General features: G+C 42.9%; 2 protein-coding genes across 3 annotated transcripts in view; both read left to right on the top strand.

Annotated features, from left to right (window-relative positions):
- The window catches only part of LOC137432971 (annexin A4), a 184,060-nt gene that overhangs the window by 70,314 nt on the left and 94,640 nt on the right, over positions 1–19,106 (top strand). The window lies entirely within an intron of this gene.
- The window catches only part of LOC144893343 (cytoplasmic dynein 2 heavy chain 1-like), a 54,056-nt gene that overhangs the window by 19,019 nt on the left and 15,931 nt on the right, over positions 1–19,106 (top strand). For both annotated transcript variants that reach the window (XM_078783799.1, XM_078783798.1), the window contains 6 exons: positions 1,136–1,252; positions 2,551–2,760; positions 6,596–6,685; positions 6,805–6,914; positions 18,348–18,429; positions 18,938–19,054. In XM_078783799.1, the coding sequence (XP_078639925.1) occupies positions 1,136–1,252; positions 2,551–2,760; positions 6,596–6,685; positions 6,805–6,914; positions 18,348–18,429; positions 18,938–19,054 (726 nt within the window). The remainder of the gene's footprint in view (positions 1–1,135; positions 1,253–2,550; positions 2,761–6,595; positions 6,686–6,804; positions 6,915–18,347; positions 18,430–18,937; positions 19,055–19,106) is intronic.

Here is a 19,106-nt window from a genome sequence, read left to right as displayed (position 1 = left end):
TTTTCTCCGCCTATGGAACAAACTCCCTCACTCTCTTCAATCCCACTCCACCCTCCAGGTCTTTAAAACAGCTGTTCACCACCATCTCTTATCTTCCCCCATCCAAAACCTTGATCTTTTCTACCCCTGCTAATTTCACCCCAATTCCACTTTTTTGAAATACCAACTTCTGTCCTGGAAGTCCTTGGTGTCCTTGTGTTTTATACTTCTCCTACCCCCCCCCCCCCCCCCCTTCCCACACCTCCTCCCCCCAAGCCCTCTCCCTTCCACACATCTCCCTGCTCTCAAATGTTGTGTTTGTGTGGTTCCCCTTCTCTCCCCATCTTGTCTTCCGCTCCCTCTTTTTATATATTTTGTTTGTCTGGTTGATTTGTTTGTGAAGTAAATGTTAGCTCTTTCACGAGCCTCGATTCAGTATACAAAAAAAAGAGAAAAAGATCCATTTGTGTAGTGTCCTTGTTCTTGGGCATTAATAATGATTTGTTCTCCATCCAATTTGAGCTGACCTCTTCTTAGCCATTCCAGTGATCCTTCTTTGGCTATCCCCAATCTATCCAAGTATTTTTTTTAGCTCACCTGGACTTAAGTCTGGTGAGCTTATGCTATTGGGCCAGTGTCTGTAGGTTAGTCAGTCAGTCAGTCAGTGAGTGATTTTTTAAAATTACTTTTTTTGTATACAAGATCGAGGCTCGTTTAAGAGCTAATAGTTTAAGGGTCCGTAAACACTTAAGTCATCGCTTGATCCAAACACGCTATTTTGATGAAACGTTGCCGCAAGGTTTATATCTGATCCCTAAAGAAGGTTTATTGAGCGCATCATAATCTGCGCTCATTGTGGGGTTCTACGGAGGTGCAGGGTGAAGGGGGTTTGACCCCCCAAAATAGGTATTTGCTCTCCCAAGCTTCTGCCTTGACGTCAATACTCCTCCACTCCCCTCTGTCCAAAGCCAACTCTCAACACTCTCCAACCACCCCCACCTTACTGATGTCCCTCTTCACACAATCCTCTCTTTTTATCATTTATAACTAACCAGAAAGTGTTTTGTGGTTTCTGTGACATCATCGAATAGTTTTCAGGAAAATTTCAAGCTAAAATCGAATCTTGCAACTCTTTGGAACTCTTCTCTGGCACCAGGTTACTTCACAGCTAAAGCTCCTTTCTCACTCGCCTGAGGTCTCTGCTGGGTTTGAGCGTGATAAATGGACACGTGAGCTTTCGCCATTCCTCAACCTCTGGAAGAAGCTCAACCATGTGAGTCTGCTGGATAGTGATACAGATGACCAGCAATATTGGGTTAACTTGTGCGATTTAACAACGTAAATGCATCACTTTATTGTTTGTTTTTAATTACCACAGCTCTCATTCCATTGATATATGGTTGGATGCAAAGCACGACTGAAACGTTTTTAATGCAGAGGTCAAGACCCATGTGAGAAACGCAGTTTGATGAACCGATAGAGGGATGAAAGTTGGCAGATAAGGAAAACACAAACATATAACATCTATATAAATTTATGAGCTGCAGGTCGACAATATACGTATACATATGGCAAGAGTCAGCAATGAGAAAAGCATGGGCTTCCTTGTGGGAAATGCCAATGATCTCCAGCACTTTAGGTTGAATGGTATCCAAAAATACAGCACTTAGTGGGTGGTTAGAGCTCAGCCCACAGTGGGTAAGCTTACTTCATTGAACAGTAGATGAATGGGTTTTTTAAGTCAAGAAGCTGATTGTCATGGAATGCCAACTTGCTTACATGTTAGACCAAAAAATAGTTGTATCAGATGATGAGGAGTTACAGAGACTGTGCCTTAAAGCATGTCATTAAGTGTACTGGAGCGTTGAAGTGGCAATCTTGCTCGAGCGGAAGTGTAAACAAATACATCGCACCCGTGTCTGAAGGAAGCGGTTCCGTTTGGAATTTTAATATGAAATAGGCAAAGCCTAAAAACGAAGGAAACCCATTATAATTACCCTTTAGAACCCTTTTGAATTATCCTTTAGATCCCATTAGAATTACCCTTTAGAACCCTTTTGAATTACCCTTTAGATCCCATTAGAATTACCCTTTAGAACCCTTTTGAATTACCCTTTAGATCCCATTAGAATTACCCTTTAGATCCCATTAGAATTACCCTTTAGAACCCTTCAGAATCGAATAGAATTACCATTTGGAATCCATTAGAATAAACACGGTGGGTGTTAAAAAGGTTCTTCTTCATTTTTGACAGATGGACGGACATAGCCAAATATTAAATCAGCTTTGCTGCCGAAAAAGATCTTTTCCTGGATTAAAAGTCATGTTACATGTGGAGAGCCAATTTGAGACTATCGATACATTGGCCGAAGTCCCGTGTGTTGGGTGCCGGACGTTTCCTCGGAGTGTCACATTAACAGTAAAGTGGCGAAGACAGTTTTCCTGGGAGGCTAATAGTTCATTAATTTAGATTATAAACAGAATAGGCCGACTCTGGGTCTTTCTGCAGAGAAAACTATTATGTGCATTTCTGTCTACATAACTTACCATTGTTGTTTTTTGTTTTTTAAGAACTCCGAACTGATACATGCCTCACCGTCAACTTCCCCAAATGCTGAGCAACTTTTTGTGAGCCAATCTTTGATGCATGAGGAGAGGACAGGACTTCAGCTGGTTCAGGTTATCCACAGCTCCTTGCGAGACCTCAGTCGAGTTGTCCGTGGTACCTCACTACCCAATGTGGAGGTTCACAGGACAGCCATTTCACTACTCAGCCAGCAGGTGAGTTGCACTGTGTAGGGCATTGTATGTGTTTACTTCAGGTAATATCTATACATCATGGTTAAGAATAGTGTATTTACTGTATTAAAGGTAGTATCGTATAATATGTACAACGACGTGTTGAAAAGTAATGCCTCCTATCCTTTTTCTCCAAAAAAGGTAAAGATATTCAAATGAAACAAAGACAGATACTTGCATCAATCTTTATTCTACCGTGGTGGATATTTATTTCTCAACTCAACTGAGGTTCACACATTTCTCCAAACTTTCAAGTAGTTTTGTGATGCCGACACGATAGAACTGTGCATCCTGCTGACTTAACCAGCGCTTCTCAGCAGCCTTGACATCATCATTGGAAGAAAAATGTTCTCCACGAAGGTGTTCCTTCAGTTTGGGGAAGAGATGGAAATCTGACAGAGCCAAGTTGGGACTGGTGATCCTTTGTGGCGATACTCCAATACTCCATTGACCGTCTCTTACTCTTTGTTGTTCTCCTCCTCTTCCCTTTATAAGCTGTGAGGTCCAATGGCACCAAGCTTCTGCCCTGCCTTGACCACGATACTACTCCACTCCCCTCTGTCGTCAGCCAACTCTCTCCACTCTCCAACCACCCCACCTTCCTTATATTCCTCTTCACACAATCCTCCCACCTCAACTGCGGTCTATCTCTTTTCCTCCTACCTTGTTCCCTCAACCTATCAGCTCTCTTTGCCATTCTCGCTTCCCCCATCCACACCATATGTCCAGCCCATCTCAGGTGGCATTTCACCAATCTGCCCATCAGGCTCATCTGCACATCAATTTCCTCCCTCAATTCATCCATTCTCCTTCTATCCACCCTCTTCACTGCCGTAATCCTCCTTAACCAGTTGATCTCACAAACCTGCAGCCTCTGTTGTTGGCAATCTGTCAGTGCCACCATCTCCACACTCCAAAATTAGGCCGGTGGTATGCAAGACATGAGAACGTTTCCTTTGAATCTCCTTGAAATCTTTCTTTCTGCCATTACACCCACCTGAATCCTCCTCCGCACCTCTGCCTTTGTCTAACCATTCCTGGTCACTGTTCCACCCAGATACTACAACCTATTTCCTTGTCTGATCTCCTTCCCCCTCTAACCTTGCCCGACCCACATCACCTCCATCTTCTCGATGCTCATTTTCAGCCCATGTTTTTCAAATGCTTTCTTCCACTCCCCCAGAACTTCCTGCTTCTCCCACCCACTCCACCCCCACAGCCAAATTGTCCACATACAATATCCTCCCCTGAATATCTTTCATGTTTACCTTCCTGCCATCACCATGATAAACAAGGGTGGGCTGAGAACGCTTCCCTTCCTCAAACCGATGTTCACACTGAACTCCTCCAACATCCCAGAACCAACCAAAACTCTTGCTTCGTTCCCTTGTACATCCCTTCTGCCTCCCTAACTTCTGCTTCCTGCACTACCATCCATCTCATTGTCTCCCTCACCATCTCTCTCGGGACAGTGTCTTAGGCATTTCCCAGATCCACAAATCCCAATGCCTTTTCACCATGCACCTCCAACCTCTTCTCCACCAGCTGTCTCAGCGCAAACATCCCATCTGTCATTCCCCTATCCTTTCTAAACCCCTGCTGCTCTTCTCTGATCTCCTTCTCCACAGTCTTACTTATCCTCCCATCCAGAATCCTCTCCAGCACATTCATGACATGACTAACGAAAGTAATGCCCCTGTACTTCCCTGGATATTGAACATCCCCCTTCCCTTTCCATATCGGCACAATTAATCCTATCCTCCACTCCTCCAGAATTGAACCATCTCTGACACATACATTCAGCAACCTCTTCGTCCACCTGACTCCAACTTCACCCGCTGCAATTATCATCTCTGTACACACCTCATCAATGTCTGGCGACCTTCCCTTTTTCACCCTCTTCAATGCCATCTGCACTACCTCTTCCGTGATCTCCACCAACTCCACTTTCACCTCCACATAACTCGGTAGCTCCAGCTTGCCGTTGCTTCCTTCCCGGTTCAACAGCTGTTTGAAATATCCTTCCCACACCTTCAATACAGCACCCCTTTCTGTCACTACCTTCCCGCCTCCATCCTTACTCACCAACCCTCCCTCCCCAGAAGATTGGCAGAAGATCATCTTCCTCCCACCATCCTATTCCAACTTGGTGTACACCTCCTCTTCCATATTATTCCTCACCTTATCCACAGCTCTCTTTGCTGCTTTCTTCTTCTGTCAATACAGGTGCAGCAATCCCGCATCTTGTTGTCTCCTTCTATCCTTCATCTTCTCTAACCTCTTCCAAAGCACCTCCTTTTCACCAACTCTCAGGATCGTAATGGTGCACCAACCTCTCATCTCCAGGCATCTCATCTCTAGTCATTCACCCAAACACTTATCTCCAGTCATCTTATCTCCAGTCACTCATCCCAACTCTCGTCTCCAGTTATCTCATCTTCAGTCACTGACATCCCCACACTCATCTCCAATCATCTCATCTCATATCCAGTCAGTCATCCCATCTCTCATCCCCAGCACTTCATACTTCACATCAATGATAACACCGTGCTGCCCTCTGCCATCTTGACCAACGGGGCATTGAGACATCTGGTGTTAAAATCGCAAAACACATCCAACCTGTCCACCATGTTTTGTCCAAGTCAGTCCATGACTTTCTGATATATCATGCAATGTATCGCTTTTGGCCCGCTCTCTCAATGATGAAGAATCACTTTAAAAATTCTCATATCTGAATCTTCATCAAAATCTAACTTGTCAAACTTGTCCACGAGATATCCTGCTCACAGCGAAACAAATAGACAAACAGGCAGACAGGTGCGAAAACACAACTTCCAGCCACCTTTGCGGCAAAGCGAATAATACAGAAAAAATCGATGAATTATTTCCAGAACATGAAATCTTCTGAAAGAACTGTGCCTGCTCTGGAATAGCGATAATTCAACCGAGAACAGCATGCACTCAGTCATAGAAAACGAGATGTTAAGGAGAAAAAATAATCGAAAAGGCAAAATGTAATTTCAACTGTGACCACAGTAAAACGGTCTGGGTGCATCACCTTCTCCAACAAATGTCCCAAAGTTTAGTTTGATATATTTCACGACCATTTTAAATTGAACATCTGTGTAGGTATTCAATATCGAGCCCTCATGGAAGCAAAGCATCGGTTTGTCACAAGACGGACCAACAGGACCAATGATGGAGCACTTTATAACAGACGCCTCGGTTCTGTTCGCCTCACTTTCCCTTTATTTCATTGTATTGGTGCAGAAACTGGCAGGCCCAGGTAAGCAGCACAGAGGTTAATGAAGGTTCTGATGTTTCTGTACTTCCCCTCCATTTTTGGATTCCCTTTGGAGCCGCAACAACAGACAAGCTTCAGACAAAAGTGCTGACATTAATGGTTTCATTATATATACTGGGTCATGTGGTTCTGCAAGAACAAATTTTTCAGCAGCTCAAAAAGGTGTCCCTCAGGTATAACAACATCGGTTCAGTGGAAATGCTAACAGTACATTCACTCCCAGAGATCTGCTGTATCATCGGCAATGGGTGATCTAATACCTGTATTAGCAGGTACAGGGTACACAAGGTTTATTTAAAGGGTTTTAGTTTTAGCATTAGGACAAACCCCATTTCCAAGCTTCACAGCAAACTTGCTGTTCTTTCTTTCAGAAAGGAAGTTCGTTGGTGATCGAGGATACATACTTGATGAGTGCAAGTCATAGCTATTAATTTCTGCCAAGAGGTGATGGTGCGGATTACCAGAGGGTGGTAAGTTACTAAATCCGTGGTTCTGGTATTTTGCATCCATTAGAGCCCTGCAGCCTGGCAGACTTTGTGGGAAGGCCCGGCTGATCCTGCACACTTCCTTCGCACGGTCGTATATCGAGCTCGTGCTGTGCTGGTAAGGTATTTGTTCCAATCACCACTGTGCTTACCACAGAGTCTTTGCGTTGCCCGCCATGTGTACCTGTTCACCGCTCTCATCTTCTACAACCTGACGTGCATACCTTCTTTACGCAGGACATGGTGAAACGATTGGAGAAGGGCACTTTGCTCTCCGATACAATCAACCTCTCCGATCTTTTTCATCCACAGATCTTCCTCAATGCCTTGCGGCAGCAAACTGCAAGGTAATATTACCATGCTGTAATATAATTATTTATTTTGAATCCTTTAATTATCGAAATGTCAATGTACAATGTTAATTGATATTATTTACAGCACTTGCATGTCATTCATGATTCAGAAAGTCTGAAAGAGAGGGTTAATTGTTTTTTGGGGTTTTTTTAAACTTATTGTTGGTAGAAATAAAACATGATGATGTGTGATGTTCTGATTCGCACGTCTTAGTGATAATTATCGACTCCAATTTTAATAAACCTTGTGCAAACACCGAAACTCAGACTCCTCAAAATTGCATGGAGGTAGTTTAGATTGTAAATATCTGCACCAGAAAACATATATATATATATATGTATATTATAATAGGTGAAGGTGATTCTGTCTGTCTGTCTGTCTGTCCGGGGGTGTGGCTTACTCCGTTTACAGAGTAGCTCCACCCATTCTTGGAGAGGCTTCATGAAAACAAATATCCACTATTTTATTAACTCGAATAGCTTTGAGGCCTGTTTAGTTAGGCCTGTGCTGTCTTTCTCTCTCACAGGTTTATTTTCCCCCGTCGCACCGCGGAGCAAAAGGGGGACTATGGTTTTCCCCTCCGTCCGTGTGTCCGTCCGTGCGTGCGTGTGGGCGTGCGTGCATGCGTATGCGAAGGACCGCATTCGAATTTGGTGTGTGGGTGCAACCCACGTCAAAATCCAAGATGGCCGCCGCCATGTATGTCTGATGCCATGTATGTCTGAACCTTGTGAGCGAAATATCTTGAAAAATAAGCGAAGTACCAACTTCTAATCTGGTGTGTGGGTGTATCCAGGCATAAGGAAAAACGCTATTGAAAATTGGGTCGCCACGTCAAAATCCAAGATGGCCGCCTCCATGTATGTCTGAACCTTGTGAGCGAAATATCATATCGTAGCATGTTTTCTGCGTCTTCCACTTTGTCAACTCACATCACTTCCCCGACGGGGGACCTAGGCGTAACGCTTGTTTAAACTCTAATTCGATATATCATTTCATTTTTAACAGTCGCTAACATAGTTTTAGACTCGGTTGAAAAAAAACGGGAAGAGAATCCCATGAAAGTTTCCGTTTATGGAACGAAATGAATTCTCAAAGGCCTGTAAAATAAAGCCCATTCATTGAGTCACCCTCACGATTTTATCTCGAATTCACCATCTGATTTAATTTTTATCGATGGTTTTAGACTCGGTGTCACAAATAATTGAGAACATTCACGCACACACGGGAAAATGCAGAGATGTATTTTTAAAAATCGCGCCACGATGATACACGAAAATACACCACCTAAAATAACAGTCGGGGAAAATGTCGACATATATTAAAAATTCGCTTTTTCTTTTCCGTCAAGATATATCACTTTTACTTTTGATGACAGTCGTCACAAAACGACATATATTTCTTCGTTCTTATTTCATTCAACATTATTATCCAGAAGTAAAATATGTTTCAGGAAATTACCGAGAGATATTTCTTCGTTTTTTTTTTTTAGTTATGTGCGCATACACTTTAAATAGGTTTATTTAAAATCTTTAATTTTCACAATGTAATTTACTTGCCATTTGATGATTACGAGACACTTCCTCTTGAGGATCGTGACAATTCATGCGTTGCGTGGAAACTTCCATTTCCAAAATGAATGAGACGGGAGAGGAGCGAGGAGTTGGAGAGTGAGGAGCGAGGGGTTGGACAGTGAGGAGTGAGGGGTGGAGAGTGAGGGGCGAGGGGTTGGAGAGTGAGGAGCAAGGGGTTGGAGAGTGAGGAGCGATGGGTTGGAGAGTGAGGAGTGAGGCGTTGGAGAGTGAGGAGCGAGGAGTTGGAGAGTGAGGAGCGAGGGGTTGGAGAGTGAGGAGCAAGGGGTTGGAGAGTGAGGAGCGAGGGGTTGGAGAGCGAGGAGCAATGGGTTGGAGAGTGAGGACGAGGCGTTGGAGAGTGAGGCGCAAGGGGTTGGAGAGCGAGGAGCGAGTGGTTGGAGAGTGAGGAGCGAGGGGTTGGAGAACGAGTAGTTGGAGGGTGAGGAGCTAGGGGTTGGAGAGTGAGGAGCTAGGGTTGGAGAGTGAGAAGCCAGGGGTTGGAGAGGAGCGAGAAATTGGAGAGGACGAGGGGTTGGAGAGCGAGGAGTGAGGGGTTGGAGAGTGAGGAGCGAGGAGTTGGAAAGTGAGGGGTTGGAGAGTGAGGGGCAAGGGGTTGGAGAGTGAGGAGCGGGGAGTTGGAGAGTGAGGAGCGAGGGGTTGGAGAGTGAGGAGCGAGGGGTTGGAGAGCGAGGAGCTAGGGGTTGGAGAGTGAGGAGCGAGGGGTAGGAGAGTGAGGAGCAAGGAGTTGGAGACTGAGGGCCAATTGGAGCGAAGAGTGAGGAGCGATTGCAGAGGGGAGTGAGGAGCGATTGGAGAGGAGAGTGAGGAGCCATTGGAGAGGAGAGTGAGGAGCAATTGGAGAGGAGAGTGAGGAGCGATTGGAGGGGAGTGTGAGGAATTGGAGAGGAGTGTGAGGGATTGGAGAGGGGTGTGAGGGATTGGAGAGGAGTGTGAGGAGGTATTGCAGATGGGTGTGAGGAGGAGTGGGATTGGAGAGGCGTGAGAGTGGAGAGAGGAGAGTGTCAGGTGGAGAGGAGTGAGGGGTCACATATTATGTGAAATAAATAAATTGTGTTCATTATACCATTTCTGGATCTGATGAATTGCCAGTAACCATTTTGTAAAATTTAATGTGCAGCATCTAAATCAAGATGTCCAAATGTCACACACATCCATGCCCGTGGGATTCCCACGGGTGACCCCACTAGTGTGTATAGATATATATATATATGTGTGTATGTATATATATATATATATATATATTATTTTATTTTATTTTATTTTTTTTTTACGTGAAAGGGGGCAGGGGTGGTCCATAGACACATGGTTCTAAGAATAGTATGGTCTGTGTGCTTGAGTAGGGCAGAATTACTTCTGTATTAGGGATCTGTCAGGAGTAAGTCGCCTGTAATATGTGCACTGACGGGGGCAGTGATTGTAAATAATAGGGCAGAATAGGGTAAGGTTATGCTGTGTAAAACCTTCTGACAGGTGAAGGACGTCAGAACAAAATGCACAAATGGAGCGCTACATGCTTAAACATGTACAGGATCAGAAAATCATGTTTGGTTTAATGAATAGATATGGCGTCACTTAACACTTAATCGTTGTTATTTACTTGAATGAATATCTTGGAAGAAAGATTTTAATGTTTTTTGGTGTTCTTTAATGCTCGATTGGCCATGTCCCACCAAAAATGGCAATTTGATTACGTCATATATCACGTGACCTACCAAGTCATCTCGAGGATGCTTTTGCTGCAGGACTTGTGTTTACATGTGGCCTACATACGCTCTGAACTCTGAAAACGTACTCAGAATGCTGGATGTATTGTTGCTAGTTGTAGCAATACATCCAAAGATGGTGTGAGTATACACGTTTTCCCACAAGATCCAGCTGCATGGAAAATATGGATAGCCAAGGTAAAACTGACCAGAGGAAGGTGGAATGGCCCAACTGCTTCAGGCTTCACTTGCAGTGCCCATTTTGAAGATAATTTGTACGACACCAGCCTGTATTCCCAGTTTGGGATGAGGAAATTGAAGCAATTAAAAGCCGATGCGATCCCTACAAGGATTATAAATAATTATTATCTAATGGAAAAGACGAAAAAGGACAGAACAGCTGTGGAAAAGCATGAGAAAGCAAAGAAAAAAGAAAAGCATGAGAACAGCTGTGGTAAGTCGCATTTTTGTTTTTTGGCATTTCTATTTAGCACCGGCCATGATCGCCACCTCTTTTGTAGTCAATCAGTAACTTTCTACGTTTGCATATCAGACATACGTACAGATATAGCCATATTTGTAAGGTGGCTTAATGAAATATTTTAGAAATACCGTTACCAGGTGGACAAAAGTGCCAAATTTTCCATGAATGTTCCTCACGTCATAATGATTAATTTCAGAAAGGTAGCCACCCAGAAATACTACAATGAGACCTCAATAGGGGAAACTGAAATTCAACATGGGGTATTACCCACAGTATCACCAGTAGGTCGTTTTCTAACAACAGTTATTGGGGGAAAAAAAATCAACACCAAACAGTCAAAAATGCGTAGATTTAAACTGATTTCGATGTCACCCGTGCATTCATTCATTTTAAATAAAAAAGACAGTGCATAATGCTTCATATGTGATGGCCGTAAATAGGTGACAATGGCGGACAATATCTCTTGTAGTCTTAATGTTTATCGGGCAGTTTTATTCATACTTGCTCTTCAATATTTCAATTATCTTCTTGGGCAAATTTTTGACCTTAAGTAATAACTATGTGATTTATAAAATGTATGAAGTAATCATATATAGACAATAAATTGTATATAATTAAGGGCAGTACCATATTCTGGAATTTTTTTCTTTTCCATTTTTGATAGCTCCCCTTTGAAATGAATCATACTACACTAAGTAAATTCTGTGGAGAATTTGGTGCTTTTGTCTGGCCTGTAACGGTATTTCCTATAAGCCACCATGCTATATCACACAAAGCAGGGCTAATAGTAATATACATGTAGCTTCTATGTGCTAAGCAGATATATAATTAATCTCCAGAAAAGGAAAAAACTATGAAATGATTTTTAATCTCCGTGACTATGGTGAATAGTTTGACAGCAACAAACAACTTTCACATTTTTACGCCTGGTATTTGCAGACCACCCAGCTTTACTCTCACCCTCTGTCGTGGTTGGGTGTACACCATTAGAATGTCCACACCTCAAGAACAATGTCAAAGACTTAATTCAATGGAGAAGCCTCACTCGAATATAATAAGGATTACAACACAGTTAAACAGTACTATGCCGGCATACTCAAACAGGACTCCAGACAACGTATTGAGCAGGTCTTCTGCCTGATTCGGTCTGCATCTTGTCTTTTATAGTGTTTTGTTGAGACAAAAAAAATTCTTCTGGGCTTTCGGGTGTCCGGATGAGCGATGAGGGTTATAACAAGAGGTCAGGGATTCAGACAAGCAAGCGTGGAAAAGCATCTGGTTTACATTTCAGCAGAAGCCATAAAGATTAGCATTGTCGTGTGGTTCCCTCAATTAACACTGAAAGAACCACGGAAGGCAATCGAGCGCTACTTCGAGGCGTTCAGTTCAATAGCGGATAGTACTATATACGCGCGGGCGGAAGAAAGAAGAAGAAGAAGCTGGAAAGCCTTACCTGGTTGATCCCGCCGGCAGTTCCCAAAGCTGCAAAATTAACTCAAGCGAAAAACGGACTTAGAATGTACAGGGAAAATAATGAAAAGGTTTATTCAAACGGAACCCGATAACCAGAAAAGCATGCCGATAAACTACATTTCTGTGTTTGGATCCCTCACACCAGACTTGAACACATACGGGGGAGAAAAGAACGTTGGAAAGGAATGGGGGGGGGGGGTTGGATTATTGGACTTAGCTCCGATCACTAGTGAAACCTCATCAGGGTCTTCAAAGTCGTCCGGGGTGTCGGCGAAGTTGCGGGCGTTGGCAAGAACCGCCGCCCCCACGCTGCCAGGCCTTGGTACGTCCTCTTCACTCGGCCGCGCCTGCTGGCGTGCCACAGGCCTTCCGCGCGACTCGAACGGGTCACGTGCAGTTCGCTCCTCCGGCCGTGCCTGGCTTCGCCCACTCTGAGTCACTCACGAGGTCTGAAACGTGAAGGAAGAGAAGAAAAGATCGTTAATACACGGCCGTATTCTTTAGCATCCAAAGCGGGAAGGCAAGAGAGGCAAGGAGAGAGGGAAGCAATAGGGCAGAAAGAGGAAAATGTCGGTTTCTTTCTACATTTTATCGATCGTCTCGTGACGTCATCTGCCTCTCTCTACCAATGCCCGCAGGCCACCACTACTGTGTTTCACTCTCCACCTTTCACACGCAGTCCGCTCTTTGACGTCATCGGCATGCCCTGCCAATCAACGTGATGCCCCTATGCGCTTTCTCTTCACCAATCAGTCAGCCGCTTCTTAACTTCTTACGTCATTGGCCATGCTCTTCCAATTGGTCGACTCCCGCCCAATAGTGAGCCCTTCTGGGCGTGGCTCCCGGCCTGCCTGTGCAATGTGTGTTCAACCAGGCGGTGTTGTTAGCCCTGGTGCTTGATGCCTGGCTTCCGGTTAGTTTTTACTGTCATTTATTAATTTGTGTACTAATGGGCCTGACTCACGAGTGTCTATGTGCGGTGCCATAAAGGACAATGGGATGATTACAATTTACAAGGTTTTACGAGCCGGGGAATTAACATAATCCCTATGATAATTAGCACAAGGGTCATCCTTGTATGACCATGGAGATACACTTAAGTGAACAAACCACCTAAACAAACTTATTACATGTGGGGTTCCCCATCACGATAATCGGAGCACACTACCTGTACAGATCTACCTGACTCTATATATCAATCTACTCCACCGACATAACAGCATTTTCGGACAAAGAATCCAGACATTCCACTCTGTCTGGGAAAACAGTTTCATGGTTTCTTTAAAGTAATATTGTATATCATCTTTGCACAGATTATAAATGTAAGCTTTATTACTTCAAGTATATCTAAGCACAGCACATAATTTCTGTAATTCATAATGCAGATTACTCAGAGGTATCACTCAGTATATGTTTTTTCACTTTATTAGCATTCCATATTCCAAAGAGTATAATACTGCTGTGCATCACGATTTGTCTTACAAAGCAACACCCATGTTGCCTTGCTTTCCTGCAATGAGAAGAATAAGAACAGGTTAGAACAGGATGCAAGTGATAACTCACTTAAGAAAAGAGGGGCATTTCAATAAACTCAGAAATCCATGCGGACTTCTACACCCTCCTTCCGCTCATAAAAGCACACTGGCATTCTCACCGTCAAAACCATGTTAATGTGTATAGAGTGGTTTAAGAGGTCCTTCCATGGCATGGCATTCCAATTACAAAATAAATAACAAAAACAATGATAACATTGTAACAAAGTATTTATGAATTAATCTATATATTAAAGTAGTGGCAGTTTTCTATCCGTCTGTCTGTCACGCTACGGCATTACGTCTATGATGTAATTACGGCATACGACGGCTTACTCCACTGACTGTCATTTTAATTTATATTTATATTCAGGCCGAACACATCGTTGAAACGGTCGAACCTGTCGTATATCACAGTCTGCATGCTCTACCCTTACGTTTTTCATTCAGTGTAAAACACAAACAAATCGACTGTTAAAATGACCATCAAATATCAAAAGCATAGATGTTAGGGCTCTTCCAACGACACAGGAAAATATAGGCCTTAAGCCTCGTGCCTTTATGCCTTGCCTTCAGGCCGTTTCAGACAAATTAGGCCCAGGTTTCTTCATACAGTCGTATCGTTTTCGTTATAATAATATAGTAAATATAACCATAACACTTTAATCCCAATGTCGTGAATGCAAAGTTGATGGATTGAAGCTGTGCATGGTTAGGGAATCAATGATAAGCGGTGTACGATACACTGATAACTGCGGGAGTACGGAATTGGCCTCGGTTTTTTTAATAGTAATATCATTTTTGTAATAATAACGTAACGTTAATCTATATATTAAAGTAGCGGCAGTTTTCTGTCTGTCCGTCACGCTACGTCATTACGTCTATGATGTCATTACGACATATGACGGCTGATTTCACTGACCGCCATTTTAATCTGAACATGTCGTTGAAGAGATCAAACCTGTCATATATCACAATCGCCATGCTCTACCTTTACGTTCTATTTAAATTGATTAAAATACTTTTAATGCACCTTTTATGGTTCCCTAATATATAGATTACAACAAACTTAGGCTATATGTAAAAATAGAATTACCAAGGGACCCCATTCTTCCCCACAACCCTCCAACCTCCCCCCTTTCACTCTCCATCGATCCGCCACTTAAAAGAAAAACTCCTTTTTTTTTTCCGGCGTAGCCCATCGGGCAGAGCCGTCTGGAACAGTGTTTGTCCGTCTGTATGTATGTATGTATGTATGTATGTATGTCCCCTCAAACGTATACCAATAAGAGCTGAGGACCTGATCACATGACAAGGTGATGTGATTACGTCTGATGTCATTACGGCGGTGCTGCGGCTGACTCTCCACGCACGCAATTTTGATTTATAATGCCATTCATGCCGAGCATATCGTCGAACCTGTCATATATCAAAATCGCCATGCTCTACCTTGACGTTTTTCATTCAGTGTGAAACACAAACAAACTGATTGTTAAAATGACCATCAAATATCGAAAGCATCGGTGGTACGTCTCTTCCAACAATACGGTACGTATCGTATCGGCCTTAGGCGTTATGACTCACCTGCCGCTTCGGACAAATTAAGCCCATGTTTCTTAATACAGTAGTGTATCGTTTCAGTAGTATCCTTTTCGTAATAATAATAATAATATAGTAAATATAACCATAACACTTTAATCCCAATGTCGTGAATGGAAAGTTGATGGATTTAAGCGGTGTAACGGCGGAAGTAAATAATTCACCTCTGTTTTTTTTTATATAATATAATTTTCGTAATAATAACGTAACTTTATTATTATAGTAAATCTAATCATCACACTAATCCCTTTGTAGTGACTGCAACGTTACTGGAGGTAAAATATATATCTTATATATATTAAAGTAGTGGCAGTTTTGTGTCCGGCTGTCATGCTACGTCATTACATATATGATGTCATTACGGCATAAACACCCGCTCACTTCGAGAGCGGCAGGAAAGGTCATTCCTCTTTGGGGTATATAGATTACAGTCGATCTATGATCGGGTCTCAAGAATATTGGGTGTGTTCATTTACCAAGGTTCTTGTGGAGAAATCGCCATTTGGTTTAAGCATTCGAGCAAGCACTCCATTCAAACCCGTTAAGGAACGGCTGGGTTGGCAAGCGCTAGCTAGCTGCTTGGTAAATGAGCATAATCAGGGCTTTCTCCCTTTCAGTTTCGTGTTAAACTGCAGGAGCGAGTTTCAAAAGTTCGCTACGAAAAACGCCACGGTAGCGACAGGAAGGGTCATGTTATTAACCCAACCCTTGTGGGGTAAATAGAGTACAGTAGATCTTCGCTCAGTTCTGTAAGTAAAACTTACCTCACGGATGTCGGGATTCCTCCAAATTTCTTTGTTTAATGTTATAAACAGCATTAGCGACTGTTTAAAAATCTAATCATATGTGTTTGTGGTTTTATAATATTTTACAAGCCCGGCCATGCTGCAGTTAGACTTCTGGTCTTGTTTTGTTTTTTACTGATTATCACTATTGTTCACCACCACAAAGCATAAATGATGCCAATGGAAACAATAGGCGATTCGCCTTAAATGCTAATTAGCAACGTTTGTTTTTGTGAGATGTACAAAACAACACGTTTGTTTCCTAATTGTGACTTTCATTCACCATCCCTGGTGTTGGGCTAGCGGCTAGGGTGCCGGCTTAGGATCCAAGGATCCTGGGTTCGAATCCCGGTCGATCGCTGAATTAACGCCAGGGGGGTTGACTCAGCCTGTCATCCTTCCGAGGTCGGCTAATTGAGTACCAGTTCACTGGTAATTCCCTGTTTGTCGTTAAAGGCGGCAAAAAGGGTTGGCGTCAGGAAGGGCATCCGGCCGTAAAACATTGCTTCAAATAGGGGGCCGAAAAACAACAACAACCACGGTTCCCGAAAAAGGCCAACCCCCGCTTTGCGGGGAAAAATGGCCTCTAAAGGTGGTTATTTATGTTTATATATATTCACCATCATTGACACTTTCATTTTGCAATTTATCCTTTATTTTCCCTTCAACGTCTGATCTCTGGGAACATAAACCAATTTCATAACATTGTTTTTTGGCAATAAGTGTGCGGATGACTAAAATTAACACTGGGTTGTTGGCAGTAAACATAAACTTCTGGGAGCATGTGACGTGAGGCAGTGCTTGGTTGCCTATAGACTGCCCAAACAAAGGGAGGGTTTTCCGTGGAACTCAGTTCCACGGGTCCCTGCTAGTACTAATAATATTAACAACAACTAGAACGGGCACTCGGTAGAGCGCATACCTTCGCCGCAGCTACTTTTGTTGCCAAAATAAAAGACTACAAGATCTGTGTAGCAAAGCATTTTGGCATTAGTTTCATACAAATTGGACACAAATTGACCGCGCTATGGTAAAAAGACGATTTTGACCTTTTCATGACCTTGACCTTTGACCCGATCGATTCCAAAATCTAATCAAATGGTTCCCGGATAATAACCTATCATCCCACCAAATTTCATGCGAATCGGTTGAATACTTTTTGAGTTATGCGAATAACATACACACACACACACACACAGACATACAAATAAATACACAGCGATCAAAACATAACCTTCCGCTTTTGCGAAGGTAATAATAATATTAGTATCATTTGGCAATAATAATAATAATAACAAACGTATCATCCCATTTCCCCCCTGCCCTGGCGCAAGCACATCTGGGCTTGGTGAAAGGCAATCTTATGCTCATGCACTACAGAAGTCAGGTATGCCACAAGGCAATCAACCAATGAAAATTTGTCCAATGGACCACCGGGTCCACTAGTTAGAATTTAAAACCATGTACAGTTCTTTGTTTATTGCTTAATAATCAATATTATCACATCAAAAAAAATTCGGATTATGTCGACCTTTAAACAAAATGGACAACCTCACGGGCCGTTTAGCCAAACTACTGCAGGCCACAGTGTTGTAGTGAGCTGTGGAGCTTTGGTTTTGGGTAGAACACTTTTGCGGGGGCTCCTTCCCGAAGGGTGGGTCAGCCCAATAGGCAGCGCCTCCCACTGGCAGCAGGCACCCAATGACATGACCAGCCGCATATCAGAGGGCGGTCCTTGAGGCGTTAAAGCCATGTGTAGTTGGACCTTTGAGACATCTCGCCTTTCTCTCTACTTCGTCGCTGCCCAAGCTGATCCTGGAGTGGAGACACGAATGCCATTCCTCCTCATCACCATGCTTCCTCATCACCACCCTCACGAGTGACCAACTGCCAAATTTGGTTTATTTATTGGGGGGATCCTGCATTAGCTGGGCCTCTGACGTGACAATATTTTCAATTTGAGTTTGTGTTACAACTCATTGCTGTTTAATATTTCTCTCCTACACTACCCAAAGTTAATTAAGGACATTGTACATATTTTATAGGTATGATTAGAGCATTGAGTGATGTCATTGCACTTAATATGAATTACAAGGGCTTTAGGGTGTATGGGATTTTAGTACAGTGTACTTTAAGTACAGTGTATGACTATAGTACAGTGCTTGGGATTTTAACCTGGGATCATGAGGTCTCCACTCAGAGGAGAGCACCAGAAAGATTCAACATTTCCTGACTTCCTTTTTTAACCATGGCAGGACGAGCCACAATTCTATGGACACCCTTCGGGTGGTTGCATCTTGGAAAGGAAGCATTCCTACAGCATGTCTACAGGTGAAGGTATGATCCGTGTTGTTCGTTTACATATCCATTGTCGTTTTATTTTCCATATTCCATATTGTATTTGTTTTTCTTTCATGTCACATGAATATAATTCTTTCTTTCTTCTTTTTTTTACCTGCTCATGTTTCGTAGTTTTTCTGCCAACCTAAATGGATTGTCATAGAATGTTCTGCATACTATCTATGGAATTTATCTGTAAATGAAAGTATCGAAAGTACCATTTCAAAATATAGCTCATTGAGCAACTTCTCACTCCAAAATTGCAAGTTTATAGCTAACTTAACAAGTTGACATTTGAACTTGCATCTCCCACACTGAGGACTCATGTGACATAATTTATTGAGCATCATACAAAAAATGACTGTGTAAACTTTCTACCTTGTTTTGTCTCTTTGCTTTTTTACGTTTTATGTATGGCCTCGTTAACTCACTTCTCTAAAACGTAAATTTTTAACCTGTCATGGGCTATACACCTGCTTTCCACTTGCATGCATTTCGCATCCAGGTGAACGGACTGTTGTTGGAAGGGGGCCAGTTTGCCAGTGGTGAACTTACCGAGAGTCCCCAAGACTCTCCACTAGTCTGTCCAGTACCACCCTGCCACCTGGCTTGGCTTCCTCAGGTATGGACTGTAATTATGGTTGCGGTTCTCAGAGTCATTCCAAAAGTTATAC

This window comes from Myxine glutinosa, chromosome 8, assembly GCF_964187855.1.
Source record: "Myxine glutinosa chromosome 8, kmMyxGlut1.1, whole genome shotgun sequence".
Lineage (NCBI taxonomy): Eukaryota > Metazoa > Chordata > Myxini > Myxiniformes > Myxinidae > Myxine > Myxine glutinosa.
This window is presented reverse-complemented; position numbering and strand designations above follow the sequence as displayed.